This window comes from Anarhichas minor, unplaced genomic scaffold, assembly GCF_050575085.1.
Source record: "Anarhichas minor isolate MPS153535 unplaced genomic scaffold, ASM5057508v1 ptg000003l, whole genome shotgun sequence".
Classification (NCBI taxonomy): domain Eukaryota; kingdom Metazoa; phylum Chordata; class Actinopteri; order Perciformes; family Anarhichadidae; genus Anarhichas; species Anarhichas minor.
In genome coordinates this window covers 15,366,210-15,386,343 of record NW_027466449.1, presented here as the reverse complement: position 1 = coordinate 15,386,343, position 20,134 = coordinate 15,366,210, and the positions used below count along the sequence as shown (strand labels likewise).

General features: G+C 42.1%; 1 protein-coding gene and 1 non-coding gene across 7 annotated transcripts; both read right to left on the bottom strand.

The window, feature by feature from the left end:
* Positions 1-100: 100 nt before the first annotated feature.
* Positions 101-18,454, bottom strand: LOC142958241 (MYND-type zinc finger-containing chromatin reader ZMYND8-like). 6 transcript variants are annotated; one of them, XM_076099780.1, is made up of 21 exons: positions 18,293-18,454; positions 17,962-18,170; positions 12,828-12,898; positions 12,243-12,406; positions 10,324-10,545; positions 8,962-9,075; positions 8,626-8,718; positions 8,101-8,188; positions 7,969-8,042; positions 7,798-7,875; positions 7,585-7,700; positions 6,980-7,455; positions 6,443-6,571; positions 6,166-6,324; positions 5,269-5,781; positions 3,813-4,280; positions 3,583-3,719; positions 3,382-3,462; positions 3,217-3,295; positions 2,888-3,127; positions 101-1,328 (listed from the first exon to the last, which is right to left on the bottom strand). In XM_076099780.1, exons 2-21 carry the CDS (start codon positions 17,973-17,975, stop codon positions 1,150-1,152), a joined length of 3,495 nt encoding a protein of 1,164 aa, XP_075955895.1. In that variant the 5' UTR covers positions 17,976-18,170; positions 18,293-18,454; the 3' UTR covers positions 101-1,149. The 6 variants fall into 6 exon arrangements, with proteins under 6 accessions (XP_075955895.1, XP_075955897.1, XP_075955896.1 ...); XM_076099782.1 differs by having other exon boundaries at positions 7,969-8,024; XM_076099781.1 differs by having other exon boundaries at positions 17,962-18,138.
* A 918-nt stretch (positions 18,455-19,372) lies between these two features.
* trnak-cuu (transfer RNA lysine (anticodon CUU)) lies at positions 19,373-19,445 on the bottom strand. The gene has a single exon. It is a non-coding gene; the product is annotated as a tRNA-Lys (tRNA).
* Between the last annotated feature and the right edge of the window lie 689 nt (positions 19,446-20,134).

Below are 20,134 nucleotides of genomic sequence, written 5' to 3'. Positions count from 1 at the left end.
GCGGAAAGCCCTGTGGTTTCCGGTTCAGCGAGCGGTCGATTGCTGTGTGCTCATTTGCAGGGAACGAGGGACTCTAAAAATGAATCAAGGGTGCACTGCGTTAGGTTGATCAGAGCATTTTTATTTTTTCTTCACGAGTCCATTTATTGTATGTACAATATGTAAACACGAACACAAGCTCAAAACAGACATGCGCACAGGAAATAATGTCCAGCCAAAATGCAGTTTCTATTTATTCCTACCCAACTCTTACAGACAGTCTGATCAGGATTTACACCAGCTTTGGATAACAAGTTAAACAGAGGCTTCGCTTAGAGCTGACATTCATATTAAGTAATTTATTTTCAAATAACTTTTTTTTTTTTTTAGACACATAGAAATGTGATTTCATTAAACATACTATAAAAACATATAACACTATAAATATTGTTCAGGTATTTTCTTACAAAAACTTTGTACAGTTTGAATGTTCTTTTTTTAAAATAAATCACAGATATTTTTTTATGTATGTCTATACAATGTTTAACTACAATACAAAGTTGGTATGAGCCAAAAATGCCCCCGCTGACATAGTTGAAAACATTAAGTTTAAACTTGCATTACTCAAAATATCCCAGTTGACATGAAGTGAACATGGTTTAAAACAAAGATTAAACTTGCATAACTCAACATACCTCTGATGGCACCATGATGAATGAATATCAACTGTTGGTGGCTGTTTTTGTCTCATAATATTGAGATAAATCCACTAAATGATACAGCAATTAAGTACTTAAGAGCAGCATTGAAAAGTGTAAATATTCTGTGAGTTGATACAATCTTGTTCAAACTTGAAACAAAGTGGTAACAGAGCTATAACAAAACTACAATATGAAAACATACAACCTCACATTTTATTTCTCAAGACAGACTACTTTCACATTGTGAATCCACCTGAACACAGACTTGTGGAAACTGCGAATGAGAGATGACAACAGCAACAACAAAAAAGTCCACCAAGCAGATGTACACATGGGAATGAAAAAAAAAAAAATCAAAGTGATTTGTCATAGCGCTGCAGGCCTTCAAGCACCAAGTTTGACACCGTATGTCTTGACGCGACAAGCCCCACAGCGGCCTGGCAAAATGAGAGTATCTGTAGTGTAGCAGTTAGGTCACAGTAACGCCAGCGCTGTCCTTGCTCTTGTCAACGAATGTGGGAGAGTTGCTTTTGTCTGATAAGGGTCCTGCTCCAGAGGGCAGGGTCTGCTTGGGAGGAGAGTGGCTTGATGATTTCACTGAAGGGTCCGAGTTGGACTCTGCCTCTGGGTCCTGCTGTGGAGCTGTGGCTGGAAGGGAAAACAAAAATATAAACTGAGAACATCGACACTGTGTATCCGCAGAATTTGCCTCTTACCCCCCTGCAGGTAGAGAGAGAGGCAAGGCTCTGTCTATAAAACAATGATGAGGTAAGCTATCTGTATGTATTATTGAAAAGTTACACCTTTTTTCAGTTGGTTAGATACATTATATGAGCTTTTGAAGTAATGCGTGCTTAGGTTGAGAGGAGCCGGGGGCTAGGTGACAGTGGGGTTGAGTTTATAGGAGGAATGTGTGTCTCGGATGGTGTCATGTCCATTATACATTTGACATTTATTGCAAGATGCTGCAGTGTAAATATAGAAAGCATGGAGAAGGAGCTGCCTTGGAATTTCCATTTCCCATATTAAAAAAATGAAATGCAGTTCAGTGTCGGTTTCAAAACAATAACAAAAAACAACAACGAAAGATAACTCATCTGAATAAAATTAGTTTCACATCAGACTCAAGAGAAAGTAGATGCAGTTAGTAATAACAAAAAACTAAAGTTTTAGCATATTTTCTTAAACTGTCACTATGTGTACATGAAAGTTTGTGATCCTGCCGCCATTTTGAAAACAGTCGAGCCAAAACCAAGCACCGCCCACCGACCAGAGCAAACTCATTTTACAGCTAAACAGTTCAATAAATATATGTTTCTGAAAGCATTTGAGCAGATATATGGGCAATACAGTAACAGAATCTTGATTCATATTTGATCAGCGCTGCAGGCTGACAGTTTGACCGGAATTCACTAGCTTTACGAGTAGTGATTGACAGCTGCGTTGTTTTTCCTTCAGGTGCGGCGGAATCTTGCAAATGCACCAAAAAGAAGCAGAGGAACCTGACTTTTTCACAGCTTATCTGTCTCATGTACTTCTGTCAGGATATAGTGACATCAGTCATCAGTTTCATAAAAGTTTATTCCTATACAAGTTCCCAAAGACAGCTTTAATCTACTATTTCACAAAAGTAACAAGGAAATTAGAATTATTATTATTTTTTTAATACACAAGAAAAAGCCAGGCATTAAAGTACAAAAACGTTTTAATTTTTGACATAAATCTGGTTAACATCAGGAGAATTAGTCATCCTGATGGCAGAGAAAACATGCTGTATATTCCTCTACAGTGCAATACAGTACACAGTATTTATTGCACACTTTATTGCCATGCGTCTTTCATGTCAAATAACATTTCAATTCAGATCACAGTACTTGAGGAACAAATACTGGTTGCTTCATCTGCAACAGGAAACGATTAACTGGGGAAGCGTTCACATCAATCAGCTCTAAATAATAAATAATACAATACTTGAGTATATATTTTTGTTTTATGAGTATCTTTGGCAGACTGTTTTATTAGATTTTTAAATGATGTTAATTTCATGTAATAAAACAATGACTTTTGGTATTTGTATTTGCCAATTATCTTTAATAACCATTGTGTGACAACTCTGTGCATCACAGCACTCAACATAAATCAACAACAGATTTTGTCCACATTTATATATTGAACACACTAGTGTTTTGTGAGTGTGGTTATATTACCTGACTGTGTGCAGGACTTCATGTGTTCAGGCCAGTGGGCTTGCTGACAGGGGTAATCACAGTAACTGGTATTCCAGCAGCAATAGAAGATGGCCTCCTTCCTGCAGTTAGCGCACCACTGTTTCTTTTTGGTCTCGTCCACTGCCTGCTGCTTTTCCACCTCCGTCTGCTTTTTCACCTCAGCCACCAAGCGCTCCCTTTCCTGCTCCAGGCTCTGCCTCATCTCTGCCATCGTCAGTTCTGCATTTAAGTGAGACAAAATGAAAACAACTTGAAACTCCTGCCATGTGTAGCCATATTACTACCGGTTCAGTAGAACGTCAACTTACCAAGATTGTGCTTCATCTCTGACAACTCTTGTTGATGCAGCCACTGGAGCTTCTCAATCTCTATCCTTAGTCGGCGAATCTGTGGCAAAATTGCCCAGAGATTAAAACTTGCCTCGTATTTTTATGACATGTTAAATAAGCATCAGTCTATAAGCCAGAATTTACCTCTGCAATTGTGTTTCCTGAAGTGCTTTTGGAGAGATCATTGTAGATTTCAGTCATTGTCCCTTTTATTGTGTCCATAATCTGCAGATTTTTAGCAAAAACATGTGATATTAGCCGACAGTTTTAACCACTTTTAATCCTGAAAAATGAAGTGAAGAGAGCAGTTATTCAATTTATAGGAGGTAAAATTAGCCAAATTACTTTGTTTGTGTACTTGGTTATATCCGCAGCCACCTCTGCTGAGCCTGTGGGGATCTGCACGTCTCCTGACGAGGAGCTACCAGATGTGACCTGGGCAGCTGTTGATGAGGAAGTACTCTGAGGCACGTCTTTTTGCACTGCAGGGGATGAAGGAGGATTTTTTAAATACACATTTTATCTTTTTATTTTAAGTTCAATGTTAAGGTGATTGATTATGCTGGTGCATATACCCTTGGCAGCTTGTCTGGTCTGATAGCGGGTACTTGAGGAGTTCTGCTGTTGGGACTGAACCTGCTGTGGGCTGCTTGCCTGCCCCGGACTCTGGGCCGGCGTCTGCACTGGTGACTGCTCTCCATGCTGCTGCTGCCTCTGCACCTTCTGCATGTGCCACTTCTGAGAGGACGTCTGGAATTTGGTTGGATTCCAAACCACTGCTCGCTGCACAGCCTGAGCCGCCTCTTTGGGCAGTAGAGGGCGCTGTTTCTTTGAAGCTGCAGGTACGGGGGATGTTGTGGAGGCCGAGGTGGAGGCAGGAGAGGGTGCACCGGGGGATACGCTGGTAGCTGTGGTGGCACTGGGCACAAGGTTGGTGGAAACAAGGTTGAGGGCTGCTGTGATGGCGGGTTGCAAAGTGTCCTTCAGGTTAGGGGCGGATTCCCGTGACGGAGCAGCTGCTGCAGCAGATGAAGCCAGTTTACCTGAACAGAAAAATAATAATATTTCTCCATAAGTGTCGGGCTTTCTGGATTTCTAAACTGGGCACTTTAAGCCCAAGAGGGTTAAATCTGGAAGTTAACGTGAAGACATTTTTGTAGAGTCTACTGGAGGACATTTGTTTTTGAGAACGAGTGATGTGTAAAACTGGAGGAGTTCCCCTTTCATTCAATTTCCCTCAACAGGTATTGGAAGGTAAAGCTGCATATGTAAAAAAAAGATTGGATAAAGCCTTTTGTGGCACCAAAAGAAGCTTCACAAAATCTGATGAACTGTCTTAAGTGATGACACTCATATTTGTTTAAGAGTAGTGGCTTGAGGAAACATTAGCCACTTCTAGCATAACACACCTGAATCTCTCACCAAACTGTTGCTGCTTGAATTGCATTGTGGGTAACGTACATTTTGACAAGGAAGAAGAAAATGTGGAATTTAAAATAACTATATCTATGGTTCTGCTGCATCCATTTTGAACTGTCCATTGTGTTTCCAACAATTCTAGGAGAGCAATGCTACATCTGTGGAGTACTCTGTTAAATGGAGGAATGCGTTATGGTCAACTGCAGACATTGAAATGGTTATCCATACATTTTTAGAGACAGAAGGTAGGTGTGTCTTAAGGTTTGTTTTAAACAATTTGGTTGAAAGACTACAGAATTGTAGGAGTTTTTGATGGTTAAGATGAAAACTGGTATGTGATCGATTCTCAAAAGATAGTTGTAATGTTCCTTTTTGTAAGTTTTATGGCAATTGATATTTCTATTAATATTTTTTGTATCCACAAAGAGTGATGGTATTTTCTTAAGGAAAGGGTGAAACTACTTGCATTGTAGCTCAAACTGGCCTGCATGTCACTATTTTGTGTTCCAACATTTCAAGGGGATTATTTCCTCCCAGTCGTCCTTCTAACTGAGACACAAGTCCGAATGAGAACGACGGGAGGAAATGGATACAGTATGTCAAAGGCCTCACCTTCCAGCTTGGCAACATTAGGCTCTTTGAGAGTTTTAGCCGCAGAAGCTCCCGGCTCTCTTCTCGCCCTCTTTGAGTCACGGCCTCCATGTTCGTCTCCCAGGTCGATCACCAGCTCTCTTTCAGAATCGGAGTCTTGCTCAGCCGATGATGTGGCAGCAGCTGCTCTGCCCTCCTCTTGGGCTTTGGGTTTGTCAGCGAGGGGCTGCGACTGGGGCATCCTGGGCTTGTCCTGGAGGCCCCTATCAGGGCCATTGGCACCGTGTTTGTCTTTATGCAGAAGTTCAGGGGTGGCTTTATCCACTTTCCCTGTGACCCCCTCCTTAATCTCTCCATCTGTGTTTGCTTTGGGCCTTTTTCTCTCTGCTTTGTCATGGTCGTCCTGGACGGAGTTCTTTGGCTTGTGTTCCTCGTCGCTGAGATACTCGCTGTCACTCGAGTCAGATTTCTCAGAGTCGTCAGAGTCGCTGTGATCCACACCTTTGTACACATCTTCAGAGATCTCGTCTATCCCTGAATGGAGAAACACACATTATTGATTACAAGTTTTGAAAGAGTTAAAACACCTTCTGTCAGACAGACTGGAATAAAGAATAAAAAAATATTTGCCTTTGCTAATAGCCTGACTGTTTCCAAACACCAACCCTGAGTCAGTAGCAGCCACGCTTTGTCTGATATTACACGTGTCAGCTTTTTGGGTAAATTCTTCCTAATTTATCACAACATTAAACATGTAAAAATTAGTCACTCATGATTTACTGTATCAAATTGAAAACAAATATTTTCCCTGTAAATGCACTACAAAAAAAAACACCAAAAAATCCCTGAAATATTCTTAAAATTACTGGAATATTATTCTTTTATGAGAAAATAGCACAAAGGTGATTGGATATGTACCGAGCTGTGCCTTGCAGCTCTCAATGGTCTTGTCCAGGCTCCTGATGAGTCTCTTTGGGGTGGGAAGGGAAGCGGACGCTCCTTGTTGTTGCTGCTGCTGTTGTTGTTGTTGCACGGTCTCACTCAGCTCCTTCAGATCCATCTCAGCCTTCACCCGATCTGAGAGGAACAGGTAAATGTTCGATATCAGTACAAACTAAGTATAAGCTAACATGGCAATGATGATTGTTAACATCTAACATCATCATTACAGCATATTTGTGCTGTTGGAACTGACCCAGGTTGAGATTGAGGATGCCGCCTGTGCCTGCGGTCCTCTCCTGCTTGGGGACCAGTCCAGGGTTAAAGGGCTTCGGGCTGCCTGCCGCGTTGCCTGCAGGACCCATCTTCCCCGAGACTGGAGATGCTGTAATTACAAATGTAAAATAGTTTTTAATAAAGGGCATCACTCCTCTCATGGCTAATTTAAACCCTTTGAGTGGCCATTTTAGGGCAGGACAAACAAGTTGTGAACACTGACACATCATCCCCTTTTAAGTTGATATCAGTTAATATGTGGAACTTGTTAGCAAAGTCTTTACACATGCAGCAGTTATGAAGCAACAATATAATTCATGAATGTAAGTCCAACATTCACTTTACTTTTAGCTCTGGTTTTGTCTCAACCACGCCGGACAGCTAAACAAAGAGCTGAAACTTGCTATAAAGCTCTAGAAAGCCTCCATAAATTCTCTGTAGGTTCAACTCTACCAGCAACCCCTTTCACGTCATCATTTCATAAATTGCGACTGTAAAAATATCGATGTTTATTTACCAGTACAGTCCATTGATTCCTCTCCAGTGCTGTAGTGGAAGGCGGGATTCCTGCCGGGCTTTTCCATGTCCTGCTCCCCATCGGACCCAGTGTGAACCGAGGAGTTAGTGCTCATGGGAGACCGAGGCATGTCCGTCATTGAGACCATCCGACCCATGCCACTGGGCGTGGAACTCTTGCCGAGGACCATCTTAGGAGACGCGGTTATATCGAAGTTGAAGCGTAGTTTATCCGGTTTCTCTGTTTTCACGGTCCCAGCACTGGGGTTGGAGGGGTCCAGTAGCATCTGTAGCTGGTTGTTTGGTGTGAAGGGAGTGCGGAAGGGTGCATAGTTGAATACCCCAAATTTCTTGCGAATATTTTCCACATAGACCTCCATCTCTTGCATGGCACTGTTGAAAATGCTCTTTGTCTTCTTCACAGAGAAAGGAATCTCTTTGGACATGAGGTAGCAGTTGTTGATGGGGACCCAGGCCCTACATATAAGCACAACAAAACATTCATCAAGTTACAATGACCAGGAGAATTACTTATGACTTAGTTCTGGTCCAACAAGCTAAACACAGAGCTATAGATCCTCTACAATGCTCAAAAGCTTCTCTCACCTGTCATGTTGCCCAAAGAAGCGTGCGTCTACCTGCCCGTCCTTTTCCCGAAGTGCTTTTGCTGGCCAGAAGGGAAAGCCCTTTAGTTTAGCCCAGACCAGAGGGTGGGGTGGACTCTATAAGGGACGAAGCACAAATAATCAAACTCCTCACAGATCTGCAATCAAAACTGAAATGTTTGAATACAGTATTTAAGATCGCGTAAGGACCTACACATGGCTCACAAAACCAGTTGTCCCTTTTTTGGCATGAAGACAGGTAGCACTCTGGACACACCTCAATCTCATTCATCTAGAAATATATAATACATGACAAAGATGCAATTCATCTTTAAATCACACTCATCTACAGAATAGTTGGTATTATTAGGTGAAGCTTCTTTACCTCATGTTCACAAATCTTGACGATGACTTTTGCAGTTGCTGTTAATTTGTGATTACCTGGAATAAAGTCACAATCTTAATATTTTTAATTAGCAGAGTAGAGGGATTGCTGATATAGGTCAAACTGGCTTACCTCCATTGTAGATGATGCAGTTGTGTAAGATCCATTTCATGTCAGCAAGAAAGGCTTCAGTGCAGCCATACATTTTCTTTTTGATATTCTATTAAAAAGTGAAAAAAATAAAATCAAAGACAAGGTACTTCACTGAAAATATTCAAATATTGTAAATGCTGGGCCACAAATATTGATCCAAAGTTTGCTTTATGTATTGTAGTATCTGTACTTTTTCTTGTGAACTGGACTCGGCATCTTGGGACTTTGTTCTGTTACATGTTTAATATGTTAAATGTTCTCGTGCTGCTTTTTCGTTTTGGTGAGCCAAAGAAAATGTTGGAATCTGGTGGACAATCAAGTCCACATACAGTATATACACACACATAAACATACACACACACACACATTCCCAATAAGGCTTCACACACGTTTGCTGTCCCTTCCTGCTCGATCAACACTTTTTCTCTACATTTTTAAAGACATTTTTAGTATATTTCTTTTACCATTTTTACGTTCAAATCAAAGAAAAATAAACAACATTACCTTTTCTAAAGTCGACAGGTCCATCACGTGGAAAATGTACTCTGCATAATCCGGGTGCTGTTCCAGAGACACGGGTTTCTGAAAAGGCTCAGTCTGCTCGGTTTAGACAAATGTGGAAAAGAAAAAACAAGTAAATACTTTAGCCAAACAAGTCTCATGTCCTGGATATATTTCCTGGACTTTTGTGTTTGCATACCAAAGTAAAGTCACATCAATCTTATTTATATAGCTCAATATCACACATCTGCTTAGAGGGGCTTTATATAAAACACTTTCTTAGACATAGAGAATAAGGCACTTTTAAAACCAGCATTCAACGGATCTTTAAAGACTCACCCCAGGCTGTTTAATCTTTTGAAGTGCAAATTTGAGCAAGTAGGAGAGTTGGTCTATTGTCAGCATTGTCATTGCCTTGCTCTGGGTTTCGATGCATTCAGCAACTGTTATTTTCTGCAACAATAATAAAAAACGTTTAATAATGAATTACATTAATTAACCCATAGTGAAGTTAACATACATCAAAAGGACATTGGACCTCATTCACCAACTGCTCTTGACGAGCAATGTCTTCTTAAAACCCACTTACGTAGTTTTAATGAAGATTAATATTTAATTTGCTCACAGTAATCAAGTAGTCCTCTAACAGTGATCATTTTAGCTTCTATTATACATGACTACATATGGAGTAGCACTGATGTTGCTGTATATAAACAGCACAATGCTGTGTTAGTCTACAGCCTAATTATAATGTGAACTACAGTAGTCTATACAGTACTGTATTATAATATACACAGTACAGTATACAGTCATTTGAAAAGCGTTTGAAACCGTCAATGAAATTCAGTAAATAGCAAAGCTGTCTGTTTCATTACTTTATATTCATATAATAAATATACAAATATCAATTAGGTGATAATCTGCAAGAGAAATAAAGAATTTTTTTTTTTTTAAATCATGTACTTATGATCCACTTCTAAATATTGTATATTGTTTAAACTTGTTTGGTATTCACTTCCTGCAGAAGGTTTTTTTAACGTTTGAAGTCTTGCGCTCCACCCTGTTTAGACTTTTGTTTGGGCGTTTCAAAAGGCGCTTCATTCTCGTGACCCTTTATGCAGATTAGCAGGCGTTTACCTTTGCTGATTAGGATCAACAGGCACACACCTTGAATTCAATAGGACAATGGATTCCTCATTATAAGGAAACAGGTACGAACAATTCTGTGGTTTAAGAGCATGTCCTGAATCTGCCATAAACGTTTCTCAAGAACAAATTAAAGAAAAATAAACGTATTGGTGAATGAGGCCCATTGAAACTAATATGAACATACATCTTAACTTTTGTTCAGTTTATATTACCTGCTTTCTTTGGATTTAGCTAATACATATATTTAAAATTCTGCCAATGAATAGAAGTGCAGAGTAAATTCTCTAAACATCTCTCAAACTTGCAGTGTGAGCAGTTAGCTTGCTGGGGTGTCACACCATGTGTCATGGAAAGGCCCAGAGGTCTGCAGGTTTTTGGATCAACCACAGAAGAAAAAGCAGGAGATTTCACCGACTAGCTCCTTCTCTCTGGCTGAAGCTGCACACGACACATAGTCTGGCACCCCATTTGTCAACCGAGCAAGCAAGATTGTGCCTTGCCACAATCATTTGCGTATTAGCCACACACACATACACGTCTTCTGCGAGATACCTCACACTCTGGACAGAACCAGTCGCCCTCGGGCTCGGCTGGTAGTTTGAGGCACTTGGCGTGGTACACCCTGGGGCAGAGCTCACAGCAGAGCACCTGGCCCTCGCGGTGGCACAGCCAGCAGTAGAAGTCATTCCTGCCGTCCTGCGGTACAACATCAACAGGGTCTGTGGTGAGGGCTGGCTGCTTCATATAGTAAAAGGGGCCATGTCTTAGCTCTGACTGAAATGCAGGCAAGAAAAACAAGGGGGCAGGTTTCAAAAAACACGCAGGAACACAAAAAAGGTGCAGTGCAACAGAAACAAGACAGCAATACGGTGGGGTAAGCAGGGTAAGCAGCATAGAGGGAAGTGATGGTAATAAACCGAACATGTTTTACAGCAATCTGGTCATGTGACTGTTTCCACTGTGAGTCAAACAAGAGTAACATAACATAACAGGTTTTAGAGCGTAAGCTTGAGGATCGAAAGCTCACATTTCAACTGAGAGTGAACACAATGCATGATATGGTTCTCTGTTCAGAGCCCAGCTGGTACTCTGCTGATGATACACGGGATGAATAGAAGCTGATGCATCTGCTTTCACAGCTCAAGAGGATGCTTCACAGTCCAACATATCTTAAGCTTGAGTCGTAAAGCTTACACCAAATTAGTGTTAGGTATTAAGTCAATACGAGTAGTGGTAAAAATTCAATTGCAGCTTATTTGCCAATCAAAGCATCTACAACACCGGTCAAAATATTACACAACAAAAAGGTAGAATCATGCAAGTTCAACAGATGACTAACGGGTAAAAAGGAATCACTCAGGAACACGTTCATTTGGCAAGCAAACACTGAACACATTTGTAGTAGAGTCATATACCATCAATGTGCAGAAGACTTATATTTTACCATACAACAGGACATAAATGACAAGAATAATAAAGTCAGTGTGAGCTGAGAATGCACTGCTCAACACACCAACCAGTCCCATACATCTCCACCGTCACAGCAGGTAACATCCATACACGTTTGTCCATCTTTAAGCAGACAGTATACGTCACTCAAAATCGAAATCGGTGTGCTCTCGCAGGCAATGTGGTGAGTTTCTGACAAGGAAATAAGTCCCGCATTTCAACAATTCCTGTAACTTTCTGAATGTGACATTCACACGTCAGGCCCTGATCGGCCAGTTATGTGGAGAAGAGAAAGGAGCCATGGTTTGAGGTCCTCTTTCGAGCGCTGCTTTCTCATTCTTTACACAACTTATTTTGTGGCACTCCTCGTGTGTAAAAACAATATGAATGACTTCCAGGAGCGACCGTCTGAGAATGAACGGTTCTTCCCGTATACGTCTTCCTCCTCACTATGACAGCAGGCTTTTCAGTCTGCCTTTTGTCGAGTACGGCCGTTCAGACCGGCTGTAAACACATTCGATTCCCCACGAGGGCGGACAACGAGTCGTACAAACTTCTTCTTGTTGAGCATAACCTGGCCTAAAGCTGCCCTGGACCAAATCAATTCTTAGTCGACTAACACTCGTACAATTTTGTAGACTAATCGATGAGTTGAATTAAATCGACAGATCTGTAAAACTGAGTTTCTCCACAAAGAATTACAGATTGTATGTGCTTAAATGTGCTTATAAGTATCTTGGAAAAAAAGTCATTCAGCATGAGAAAAGAATATAAAAATTTGTAATCAACGAAAGAAATCTTAGTCTAAGATTAGCAGTCCAAGTAGTTTTAGCCTAAGACTGAAACGGCCGATTTAATGTAATGGTAATTGCGCTTATTGCCAGCTCAAGTTCTCTTCGTTTAGGATTATTCTTGGTTCCATCTCTTTGGCTAAATCCACTTCCTGGTGTGAAAGGACAGACCGTACACCACAGCCTTTGAGAGCACGCCAGATCTTGAAGAGGGTATACTGGAGCACTTACCTGGTCTTTGCTGTGGCAGTTGATGGCCCCGGGCTTCTTCTTTCTCTTCAGAGGGCTGGGGGAGGTGTCCGAGGGAGAGTGCCCATTGGAGGAATGGGTGGGACTGGACACCTTTCTCTTCTGCGGGGCCACGGTTCGTTCCGCTGACCCCGGTGGATCAGGGACTGCAGGCAGAAAGACAATAAGGTCATCACACGATGGGAGACAGGCTTGCATTGTTTACTGCACGCAACACGTCGCACACGCTTAAGAGGATTAAAACACAGGTGCCATGGCAGCAATTTAGCTATTTTGAGAATATATCAAGGGGAAGGAAACAAACATAAACCCTAACACGTCTTAGAGAAACCAAGGAAGTGCAAATTCAAGTCAGTTCCAGCTGAGAAATTCGATAGTCGGATGCAGTGCTCAGCTCATCAAGTACTGACAGCAATCACACTGATTTTAAAGCAATTATTGAAGATGCCACTTCTACATATTAGCTTTATAGTAACAAATAGGTGGAGGGCTCCCTCTGAACTAACAAGACTGTTAGTTTGATACTTGACACAAATTCTAAACAGGCAGGCAGCCTCAGAGACTTACCTTTGGATCGTACGGACGCATCCATCCCCTCTACCACATCAGACTCTGTCTTTATCTCCTCCTCAGCCAGACTGCAGAGCGCCGAACGAGAGCCACCCAGAAAGAAGAGAGGCAAAAACACACAGAATCAGAAAGGGTGCTCTGAAACCACATCAGCATAACAGTAAACAAGTGGAACACCACCTAAGGCACCCGGGTCCCAGAGGATCTGTCAATAGGGACTCTGCAGGCTTTCCATTGCTATTGTTTTCATTTGATTTCGGCACATCCCTGACACCAAGTTCAGAAACCCTCTCCATGTTATCAGTGACAAATGAGTCCGAATATGTTCTTTATGTTCCGAGAGGGAGAATGGCAACTATCGCCATGGCAACGCTGCTCTCCGCTAAGCACAAGTTGATATTCACAACAACACGCAGGGCCGTTTTATTACCCTGCAACTCCGCGCTTCGGGAGGAATTGAAGCTATAGATTGTCGTGTGATGAGGTCCTGATCTTTGTTTGTAATAGATAGTGCATAGACCTGTAGTGAGGAGGGGGGGGGGGGGGGGGGGGGGGGTCATGAGGGGCTGGTCTACACTACATATACATATATATCGTCTCGTGTGTGTTTCTGCTCTCCCTCTCCAGCCCCTTCAGTAGCAACACAGTGACACGGAGGAGTTGGACGCCATCCATAGAGACCAATAGCAAGAGATCCATCCCACAAGCTTAAAAGCAGGTCTATGTAAATGATTCTGTCCCGTATCTTCACTGCATGTATATTCAAAGCTTTCCTGGCCATGTCATGTTTATATCACTATCAGCAATTCTGTTTATTTGGCACCACATGTTTACTATTTAGGAAATGTCCACATACATAATGGTGGAGTTACATAAGAATGCTGTGTTTTTTTTTTTTCTAAATCAGCCATTTTCGACTGCTGCGTCTACGAAGCTGACGTAAACAAAATTAATATCATAGAAAAACAAATCCATAAATAATGAACCGATCCTAAAGCGATTAACACTGAATCTCCAACGTGCACATCTAGCAAGGCAAGAAGTGATTCCCCAGGTCACCCGTCCTGCTCTCATCTCATCTCCTCTGAGAAAAAGATTTCTTTTTTTTTTTTTTAAAGGATGAGAATAAAGGGAGTCTGGCGATAAATGAAAGTCTTTGAGTATTTGGCTCCTTCTTTGTCAGATCAACTGAGGGCCTTGTTCCAAGGATGTAGCCTTTATTCACGAGCCCCGGGTAGAAAACCCTCCCAAGGACCCCTGACAGGTCACACACTTGACCAGTTCATAGCTCTGGTTTCCAGCTAGGACGATGGCTTTACAGGCTACCACTCAAAGGTCAACCACAGTTGTGGGATAAGCTTCTTTTTTTTTCTCTCTCTCTCTTCTGAAAGTAAAGGAATGCTCCTCACGTCCCCTCCTCCACCCTTAAAGAGACATTCCACACAAAGTTGATCAAATGTCAGTTCTCTGATAGAGAATAGAGGTTAAAATAGGGATTAATGAGTCAGCTCTGACGAACCCTAACTCAAAGAGATTAGATGTGATCACATCAGCTGTTAAACCTATACTCATTTAAATAACAAGTCAACCTCATGTTTTGCTACACAATTCTGGTTTAACAACGATTAGATTCTTTCTACCAGACAAAATACCAGATACTGTGACCAAGCCAACACTTCAGGGCTATTCCAAATACATGCCTTGTTCTCTCGGACTGGAAATCAAACCGAAACTTAAAAGAACAAATGCATCATAACCTGTATTTTCTGAAAAAATGGCAAACATGGCCGCAGAGTTTCTTTAAGAACATGGCACATGGGTATCATGTTTCAGGCTGCCAACAGTCCCACCCACACACACACACACACACACACCCACACACACACACACCAACCCCTCCCGGGGCCTTCCTGTTCCGGACTGAGTGAACAAACGAGGCCCACATGAAAATAAGACTACGATAGCCAAGCCGCTCTGCTACGTGTACCACAGCCCTGAAAAGAGAGAACATTCACCGTCACCAGGCAGAGCTCCTGAACAACGTGCCACAACCCTAAATAATGCACACACACACACACACACACACACACTCTTAAATGGCAAGACATTGCTGCAACTACCAGCATGATGACCAATAGTGAAAAAGTCTGCTGATCCAGAGGACATTCTCATATCAGGAGCTATGATCCATCACACAAGGAGAGTTAGGCAGATAAATCCTCAGCAGATTCTGGGATGTATTCCAGAGAGACGCGGGATCAAGAAAACACTGACAGTATTCCCCTCTGCAAGTAGTACCTGATGGACAAAAAGGAAACACTGACTCAATGCCTTTAGATTCCACTCCAGTGAGAGACGAGCAGGGTTCTCTCGTCACAGAAAATGGAGGCCACAGCTTGCTCCCCTCCCCCCTCTCCCCCATCCCCCACTCCGAGGCTCAGACTCAAGCACTGGCACATCCATGCAGGAGGACCAGAGAGAGATGTGTGGAGATTACAGTCCAACATTTAACACACAACAAAAAACCCCGGCTATGTTAAGACAAACCTTCACAGAGATAGAGGAGGAACACAAGTGACGGAGACACGAGAAAATCCAGCAAAATGAGAAGCAGTCATCTCTCTTTCTTTCTTTTTTTTTAATGTCTTCGGTCTTGGCTTGCCTCCTTCCCTGAATACTGCTGTCATAGAATAATTAGATTTCATTTTGAAGAAAGAGAGAGCATCAATGTGAAGCCACACTGAGATCCTGGCAAAGCTATTCTCTGCTCTTTAAAGAATGTGCAGTTCATTCACATCAAACAGACGAATGGCCTCTCTATGTGGCAGTCGAGGAAAGCCATTCAACGCAAACATCATTATCGTAGTCTCTGCTCTGGAACTGCCACTGGAAACTCTTGGAATTAATAGCATCGACTACAAAACATCCTACTCACTGTGCTGCACAAAACCCCAGAGAGATTATTAGGTTCTATAAAATAACAAAAGACATTCAGCTTTAACAAGACCGACGATCGCATGCAGACAAATGAAGAAATGGATACCATCGACTTCAACAAAAACACAATTAAAAGCAGAAGATCCTAGTTTACATTTTAACTAGTTAAAGATGCCTGTTTTAGCACGACTCCTTTACAAGTTTTAAACAATGGATCCACATTAAACTATACTACAAGTATGCACAGAATATGCTGTATGAAAGAAAGATTTGACCTGGATTTTTTACATCAGGCTGTAAAGGGCGAATCAAAGATGGCTGTGGAATTTTCCAGAAGGCCCTTGCTCTCCCTGCTGCTCTGCCTCTGATTGTCAATCTTTAACCTCAACTGCAGCTGCAATTGGCTGCAGGGCCAACAGGGTGGAACATTATTGGTCAGCTGTGCTATGCTACACGGATCACAGTGTGCAGGCTCCCCTCTTCCTCTTAAAAAGCATTTTTGCTGCAATGCAGAGATTTCCCCCTGCATTAGACGCTTTCATATTCCTTTACTTTTGCTTGCCCTTCTTCATTACGACAGTCGAAACCAGAGGGGATTTGAAAAAAAAAAAAAAAAAAAAAAAGGCCCTTTGGGAGATTATATTTGTGGGTGTGATGCATAACTCAGTGGCTCTGCTATTCAACCTACGCTGCACTATTTGTCCCCAACGACATTACACATCGCTGACATTTCTTACTATCAGTGTGGCAATTATATTACTGGCTCAATCCAGCACTGTGGAGTCAGCTCATCGCAGTAAAAGTTAACCTCTGGTTGTGAGGGAATTAGTCCAACAAACACTGATTGTAACGTTGCTATTTTCTGTCGTGCAGATGAAACACGCCTTGTGTCAGGCCACAAGAGAAAGAAAGCACTCTTTGTTTTGCCCACGCAGTTGAGACTGCTAAAACGGTGAGACATTATGTAACACAATGTACAGTAAGTGCTCTAAAAATATATATCTATAAAAGGCAACACACAGTAGAGAGTCCCCTTATACACCTCGTCTTTGTGTAGATCTCTTATAAAATATCATGAAAGAACTGCTTTTTTTTGTATCTGTATTTTACATAATAATGTCTGTTATGTGCATAAAACTCAAAAGCCCGCAGCACCATAAGAGAAAATATTGCAATATCTGCAAACAACACGTACAAACACACACACGTCATGTAAAAACCTGTCTCATGCTGTTCCTCTGTCCCTGCAGTCTGATCTGTAAGAAGAGCTCTCTAAACACAAAATGGCCACTGTCTGTCTGACGACTGGAGTGTGGAGGAAGCAGTTTCACAATAGGTCTGTAGAGAAGGGCAAAGCCCCGGGGCTGCAAAACTCAAGGCCTACGGCTGTAAATAGAAGTAAGGTCCCAAGGTCTTATTTCTAAACACTCAACTCGCCCTTCGACAAAAAGGGTTGTTTCATGTTTGCTCTTCCTCTCCTCAATGTGGAGCGGAGAAACTCCGTCCGTCCTCCAGTACGCTTTTCTTTAATGTGTTCAAAAGGCGCACAGTTTTGTAAACAATTTATTTTACGTGCAAACATTCGGACTGCAAAGCCAGTATTCAGTTATGCCCTGCACTCGCACACAACCGCCTGCTGCCCCCCACGTCTATTCCCCGGCCTGGCATGACACACAAGAAAACAGCACAGAGCCAATCCACGTACTAAAGGGTACATAATACCCGCCCTCCTCCTCCTACGTTGCCCATCCCCCCATTCTTTCTCTGCCAGGCTACAACACAGGACTGCCACACAACAGAAAGGAGGTGTGGGTGCCATTTTTAAATCTAACTCTCCTTTGCATTATCAAAATAAAAAGGAAAAGGATTTGCCATGGTCCACTCTGCCTCCTGTATGGTAGCCTGGTTGTCTGGGGCACCCATGTGACCCTGAGACACAGAGCGAGAGCAAGGGTGAGAGTCGTTACCCAACCCCCCACCCTCCTCCTCAGCACTGTGGAGCGGTGAGGCCTGGCGAGGCCTCCAATCCACCCCAGCTCCTCCTCCTCCTCCTGCTGCTGCTGCTGCACACTAAACAGATTTTTTAAGGTGTGCACATTCATCGTGAGAAAGCAACAGTCACCACAACGACAAGAAGGAAGCCATGTTGTTATCAGAGAGTTGAGATAACAAAAACAAAAAAGACAGAGCTTACCTCTGTGGATGCATGGCTGCCTGACACACTGTTATGTCAACACTTATAAAACATGGAGGACACTCTCAGCCCTCAGCCGGGGAAGGCTCCGCTCTTCAGGCAAGGCGATCAGGCCCCAGTGATGTTAGCCGGATCCTGACTGGTCGCTCTCCTCACAGGCAGGATACAAGGCCGCGTCTGATTGGCCGAAATGTTTCCTGAGTAATTATCTTTGTTCAGTGCAGGCAGGGGCAGCACGGTGAGTGTCAGAGACAGGGAAAGAAAAAAATAAGCAGAGAGCTAGGCCTAAAACCACAAAACAACATGATTAATAAGATTATTTTTGACATACCAACCCAGTGTGACAGTGTTTGAAGCTTCCACGTGTAGAACCTGGCCGTAGTTGTCTCATTTGAAGGCTTTAGAAGTAGAAATGGCAGCATGTAGACTGTGAGGAGCAGGACACCATGGCTTCTCTGCACAAGCCTCCATTTTTTTTTTCTGTGGAGAGGGCCTTTGTTTAAACTCCTCCCTCCCGCTTGGCTGTTTCCAGAGAAAGAAGAGGCTGTAGCTCCTCACCTATTTTGGCAGTTCGGTTTGCAGAAAAAAAAAGAGAAAAAGAACCTTGAGTTTTAAGAAAGCTCTGCCTTTTTATGTCACACATTACTGTTGTTCACAACCTTAATATATAATGGACCAGTGAACCGTACACACAAATAAATCAAGCCCATGTTAAGCTAAATGTAGTGAATACAATAAAAACAATTAGAATGAATATGTATCTATTCATCTCCTCCTCCTCCTTGAGAAGGAATACTTACATTTGAACACTGGAGGAGCTTTGTATAGAACTTGATTAGGGGGTTTCCTCTTCAACGTCTGTGCTGCAGCAGTGATCGTAAATAATTAAACACAACTGGATAGAGTACCAGGTTTGGTTGTCCTTTTGACATTCAGTAGCAGAGAAATACACAGTGATCCGAATAACAGAAAAACACAATGTATCAAAATCCTGTATAATAACCCAGCCATTATTACAATATTTGATGTTTTTCTTATAATGCTCTTATTTTGACTAAATTAGTTGTTGACTCTACTCTTTGGTAATTTGTATGGCTGTAATTGATACTGATGGAAGGTGTGTACTCTTCTATAAATGTAGATGTGGTTAGTAGACATTATAACACTTTACTAACAATTGCAGTGTTAGATTATATTCAACTTTGCATGCAGTCTTTTGTGTTCACTAGCTGAAAGACTGACAGGAGTTTCCACTTTTCCACTCCTCCAAAGATTTAAAACGAAGTTTCAAGATAATGGAAACCCCCTTCAATATAATGGATTCAAATAAAACTGAAAATATGGTCACAAGAATCAGCAATCCAATCTCGTCGCGATAACGTTATAGAGTGAGCAGAGGGAAAAAGCTATCCGCCCAACGTGGGGCTCGAACCCACGACCCTGAGATTAAGAGTCTCATGCTCTACCGACTGAGCTAGCCGGGCGATGCTAACACTCGACATCGTCATCATATTTAATCATAAAAATTATATAATGTTACATTACTACTGCAGCATTTTATGAAAAGTTGCGTCACGTTGTAGTGGTGTGAAAGAAGGAGGGTTAGGTCTTGCTATCCCGATTCTGTCTCATACTGACCTCTAGCGGCAAACAACAGGAAGTGTTTTATTAAACAGGTGTCAAGCGAATGTGTGTCGCCCTAAAAACTAGGCTGCGAATTATCGAGGAACGTCAACTAATACAACGTTAGCTACAACATCGGTTAAACACTCATGTTAAACTCCTACAACTTCAAAGACAATTTAAATTAACGGTTAATTAATCCCCCCAGCTAGGTGAGCCCTTCAGCCTCACAACAATGATGGGGTCGTGTAGCTTGAACGCCATGTTATTATTACCTGACCTTTCTCCGTAAATTGTCCGTAAATCACTGTCAAGTTAGAGGAGACGTGTTAAAGCTGCAACCATCTTATTTATTACCTGGTATTTGGCTTGGTTTTCCTTTTAAACGGGCGCACTGTCGACGACACAACATCGTAGCTTCTGGTCATCCTTTTCTTTCTTTTTTACTAAAAGGTTAAGTGACATGCAGGTGAAAAAATATTACCCAAAATACCCCACGAGCAGTGGAAGTCGGACCTTTAGCCTAAATATGAGTTGGTGGTTCGATCCC